Source organism: Austrofundulus limnaeus, unplaced genomic scaffold, assembly GCF_001266775.1.
Source record: "Austrofundulus limnaeus strain Quisiro unplaced genomic scaffold, Austrofundulus_limnaeus-1.0 Scaffold21, whole genome shotgun sequence".
NCBI classification, from domain to species: Eukaryota; Metazoa; Chordata; class Actinopteri; order Cyprinodontiformes; family Rivulidae; genus Austrofundulus; species Austrofundulus limnaeus.
This window is the reverse complement of record NW_013952423.1, coordinates 46292-51577: the sequence shown is the minus strand read 5'-3', so window position 1 is coordinate 51577 and position 5286 is coordinate 46292. Positions and strand designations below refer to the sequence as shown.

At 34.9% G+C, this 5286-nt stretch overlaps 1 protein-coding gene across 1 annotated transcript; it reads right to left on the bottom strand.

The window, feature by feature from the left end:
- Nucleotides 1-3011: 3011 nt before the first annotated feature.
- On the bottom strand, nt 3012-4353 carry LOC106514595 (trace amine-associated receptor 1-like). Its single transcript, XM_014003927.1, has one exon. The coding sequence runs from the start codon at nt 4024-4026 to the stop codon at nt 3040-3042; it is 987 nt and encodes a 328-aa protein (XP_013859381.1). The 5' UTR covers nt 4027-4353; the 3' UTR covers nt 3012-3039.
- Between the last annotated feature and the right edge of the window lie 933 nt (nt 4354-5286).

Here is a 5286-nt window from a genome sequence, read left to right as displayed (position 1 = left end):
AGAATATGGACTGGAGGCCCCGAGACCGAAGTGGGGAACACCCCCCAAAGGTGGTGGAGAATGACCGAGCTAAGATCCTGTGGGACTTCCAGATCCAGACAGACAAGATGGTAATGGCGAACCAACCGGACATTGTGGTGGTGGATAAAGAACAGAGTTGTGGTGGATGTCGCAATACCAAGTGACCACAACATCAGGAAAAAGGAGCATGAGAAACTGGAGAAATGCCAGGGCCTCAGAGAGGAACTGGAAAAGACCTGGAAGGTGAAGACCACAGTGGGGCCTGTGGTCATCAGGGCCCTCGGGGCAGTCACCCCCAAACTGGAGCAGTGGCTAAAACAGATCCTAGGAACAACATCAGACATCTCAGTCCAGAAATGTGCAGTTCTAGGCACAGCCAAGATACTGCGCAGAACCCTCAAGCTCCCAGKCCTCTGGTAGAGGACCCGAGCTCAGAGGATGAAAGAGACCACCCGCGGAGGGTGAGAAGGGAATTTTTATAAATTTGTGTTGATAAACCTGAGTGGTCTGTTGACTAACTATTGTATTTGTTCAAATAATTGTTATGGGCAGGTTACTATATAAAAAAATTGTTTGTCATAATCATGTTTTGTGATTATTTGACAGGAGTTTTACTTTTAAAATGTAAGTGTATTTAATTTTGTTATAATGTAAATACAATAAAAATTTAACCAAGATTTAGAAGAATTCTCATTTTGATCCATACATTGGTAATGTCTGACTGGGCCTCCTGCCACTTTATGTTCAATAAATTGGGCCCAGAGGTCAAAAAGTTTAAGAACCCCTGTATTAAATGATCAAAAATGAAGAATAAATTATTACATGAGCTGAAACCATCTAAACAATATAATATTTTTGAATAAAATAGTCTTTTAAGAAATTAGTCCAACAAATAAAACATCTGTATATTTTAAGTTATTTTGCTCTGTGCAAAAGACAGGTATTTGCTGCTTTAACTGGAGAGTGTGGATTGTAGATTTTCACGTTTGAGAATCCGAAAATAATCTTACAGAGAACCTTCATTTTAGGAGAAAGGAAAGGTAGATTTCAAATGTAACCATTGACTTATGTTGGCTGTGGTTGTGGTCATCCAAATTTACATCTTTCTGTGTTAATAGTTTTATTCTAGAACTACAGTAACCAAGACAGACAGGCACAGTCTCACGGCAGCTAAACAGCTGTTAGCACAATTAGCCTACCATCTTTGCTCGACCAGTACAGTTTGGCACCTTTTTTCTGATGCAAAATCCTCCATCTCCCAGACTGCAGCCACGTCACGTTTCCTTGKTCTCCAGCCACTCCAAATCCAGAGAAAACTCAGATTTTTCAGTGTTAATCACCCCGAATACATATTATTGCATGACTGGTGGAGGTGTGTTAAACTGAAGCCGACACAGACATGCACATTCAATCTGCACATGGTTCCCACTCTTTCCTGTTTATTGAGCAATAGTAGAGGAGCTGGACCACAAGACAGCTCTCGTCATTTGCACACAGGATGCATTCGTTAAAGTAAAGCAAAAGGAAGAAACAAGGAAATGTAAAGAGAACAAATGCCTGTATAAAGAAAAGGCAAAACAATATATATATATATATATATATATATATTTCCTGATGAAAACGCTTGTGTAAGGAAAAGGTAATAGAAAATATATACATTTCTTGATGAAAATGCATGTCTAACAAAAGAAAAACATTTCTTGATGAAAATGCAAGTATAAGGAAAAGGAAATACAAAATATATACACTTCTTATAGGTAGTTTTTGGCTGCCTCATCAGCACTTTTGTATTCCTTATTTGAATAAATTATGTTTCTTTTATTCGTACCTCTTGTTTCCTGCTTGCACTTGGGTTTTGATCGCTTCCAGATTGTGACACTTTAGTGTATAGACAAACTTTTCTGACTTGGCACAAGTTCTCTAAAATGTTATAGTGTGACAGGGCCTTTAGCACAGTTTTTTTAAATTATTTTTTTGCATACATTTCTTTTTCATACAGGACACCCAAAATATTCATAAAGATATTATACGCTCTATTTACATTGACATACAAATCCTTCCAGTTTAGTTTTTTTAAACCGTCTTTCAGTTCATCCAAAGCTATTTTCTTTACATATTTATCATTTTCTCTTAATTGTAGCTACTATACACTGACATTGACATTTATTAATAAAATAATAAATGACAATCTAGAATCTGGCAAATAATCACACATATCAGTCATCAAAATCACACTCATCACTTCTCCATGTCTTACATGAGTAAAAATAGTATCAGTCACTGCAGCGCTATGCGTTTTAATTCTTGTTGGTTTAGATATTTAGGGATACTCAAACTATACATTCAATTTATAACTAGACAGTTTTATTTCCCAAATCAGAATTGAAATCCCAACAAAAAACTGTTTATTACATCTCATTTAAAAAAGCTCCACAATTTTATCTGTAAATAGATTTGTATTTGAACCAAATATCTCAAATAAAAATAAACAAATACAGTTAGTTAGCTTAGCTTACAATCTTGTAGCCAGAACTATGCCATAGAATCAGTCAATTACATGAGGCTTTTTAAAATTCTTAATAATTTTTTTTAAAGTTCCTGTAGTGGCTCGAAGACCTTTTCTTTTTGCAATCTGTGTTTGGTTCTTTCATGCTGCATACAAGAAATGGAACACAATTTTTATCTCTCTTATTTGACAGTATCTGATTTATCAAATCAGAATCCAACACACACACACACACACACTCACACACACACACACACACACACACANCACACACACACACACACACACACACAAAAAAAAGCAGCATCACTTGATATAACGGTGTACTCATCTTTTCTGGAAACATTTTTTACCCCATTCAGCACAATTGTTGATAAACTTCAGGTAAACACGTCCCTATCAAACAAAACTATTTAAATAATGCTAATTTTATAGAGATACTGTCAGTTTTACCTTTGTTTTTAATCCTGTATGACAATTTAAAACTGCATTTTTGTGTCTCAAAAATTTAATTATTGTAACTTTGTGTTAGAAAAATCACGATGCAATATTTTTCCAGACATAATAATTTTAAAGGCTGATTTGAACCAGCTGTAAAAGAAAGCATAAATAAAGGGATTTAGTGTTGAGTTTGTCAGGGCAAGCCAAACAAGTGTTTCAATTACTGGAACTGGTACTGAATTGTTGATAAAAGGTATAAAAGTGATACAAAGAAAACAAGGAGTACAACAAAAAATAAACACTCCCAAAACAATAGCCAGAGTTTTGGTGGCTTTTCTCTCCATCTTACTGACAGTTGCTCCACGGTTCATCCTAGTTTGTATGCTTCGTGCCTGTCTCTGTGCAACAAAGAAAATTTTCAGATAAATACATAACATTATGAAAAGTGGAAGGTAAAATGACAATATAGTTCCAACTGTGTTTGTCATAAATACATCAATAATACATGTTTTTTGACATTTTTCTTCTGATTTTGGTATTACTACCCCAATGCCTAGAAGTAAAGAAACAATCCAGCTTAAAGTGATCATAATGAAAATAAGATGATGACTGATTTTAGATTTATATGTTAATGGCTGACACACTGCATAATATCTGTCAAAAGAAATACAACATAGGTGCATAACAGAACATGTGCAAAGATATACGTCAACGCTGTTTCGTATATTACAAAATAAATTGTTATGATACATACAAATGCTGGGACAAAATGCCATAGTCAAAGGAAACACCAGAATCCCTACAAGCAGGTCAGCAACAGCTAGAGACAAAACGAGGTAGTTAGTAGGAGTCTGGAGTTGTTTGAAGTAAAACACAGAAATTATTACAAGGAGGTTTCCGCACACTGTGACGACAGACAAAAGTGTAAGAAAACAATATAGCATCACACATACAGCAGAAGGGGGTGTGGTAAACTTGTATCTGAAATTATTTATCTCATAACATGGGTGGAGGGCAGTAAAAGGATCAGTCATGTTTACATTAGGTTCTGTTTTCATGATGACCTAAAACAATTGATGCATTTCATTTTAAAAGACAAAAATACAGACAAAATCACATTCAACACAATTTTTCAGATGAAGGTTGAGGAACAATTTTGTGAAATTTCTGATAAACACCCACAGGTCATCAGTGCTGGTGGTTGCTTTGAGCCACATACATCTGTATGTAAACTTTTATACCCCCCCTACATACTGCTGTCCAATGAGAATTTAGAAATGCACTTATTCTAAAACCACTGATAACCAATGACGAGTAAGATGAAATTGGCAACATGGCTTTATTACTTGACCTTTTTATAGTAACAATATTTTTCAGGATCTTATTTATTGTCAGGGCTATTTTTCATGCTACTTCAGGCCAAAGCAACAATATTATAGTGAATTAATGGATGGATGGATGGATGGATGGATGGATGGATGGATGGATGGATGGATGGATGGATGGATGGAACTGAAGTGATCAGTCTTGAAAGATCAATGGAAATCCCAAAAGGAATTAATGGTTGTAGTTCATTTTTCATCTTAATTTAAAAAAAAAGAATGATGTTGGACTTCACAAAAATTATGTGTACTTAAAGGGGTAATATAATGTAAAATCTACTTTTTTGAGCTTCATATCATGTTAAAATATTATCCCCTCATCAAAAACAAACCCAGAGTATTGATTTGACTCATTCATGCATGTTTGTGAAATCTTATACTGTCCTGTGGTAGCTTTTGAGGAGAACAAAAATGGCTGGTTGGACCTAGGACTGCCTTTTAAGTGTAGCTCCTCCTTTGGCCTGTGTCTCCAAGCTGAGCTACCACATCACAAAGCACGCCTCCCCTGTGACTCCTGCAGGCTATCGGCAGCAACAACTAGCTAACAAATACCTGGTGAAACCACATGTCTGCTGAGCTCGTAATAGAATTTCTCGGTCCAGTCATTTTCAGATTAAAAAACGTGTTTGAGGAAATCGATTTTCAGATGCAAAGGAGACTACCCAGGTGAAAAAAATATACTAAAGTATATTTTAAATAGACTGCATTTTACAGAAATATATTTTAATATACTATTAATAGAATATAATTTTTAGGGTTATATTCAAAATGTAAAAGAAGTATATTTCAAAAACCATATTTCAGATTTGTTATTTTAAAATACAGGTGCTGGTCACAAAATTAGAATATCATGAAAAAGTAGATTTATTTCAGTAATTCCATTTAAAAAGTGAAACTTGTATATTATATTCATACATTACATACAAACTCATATAT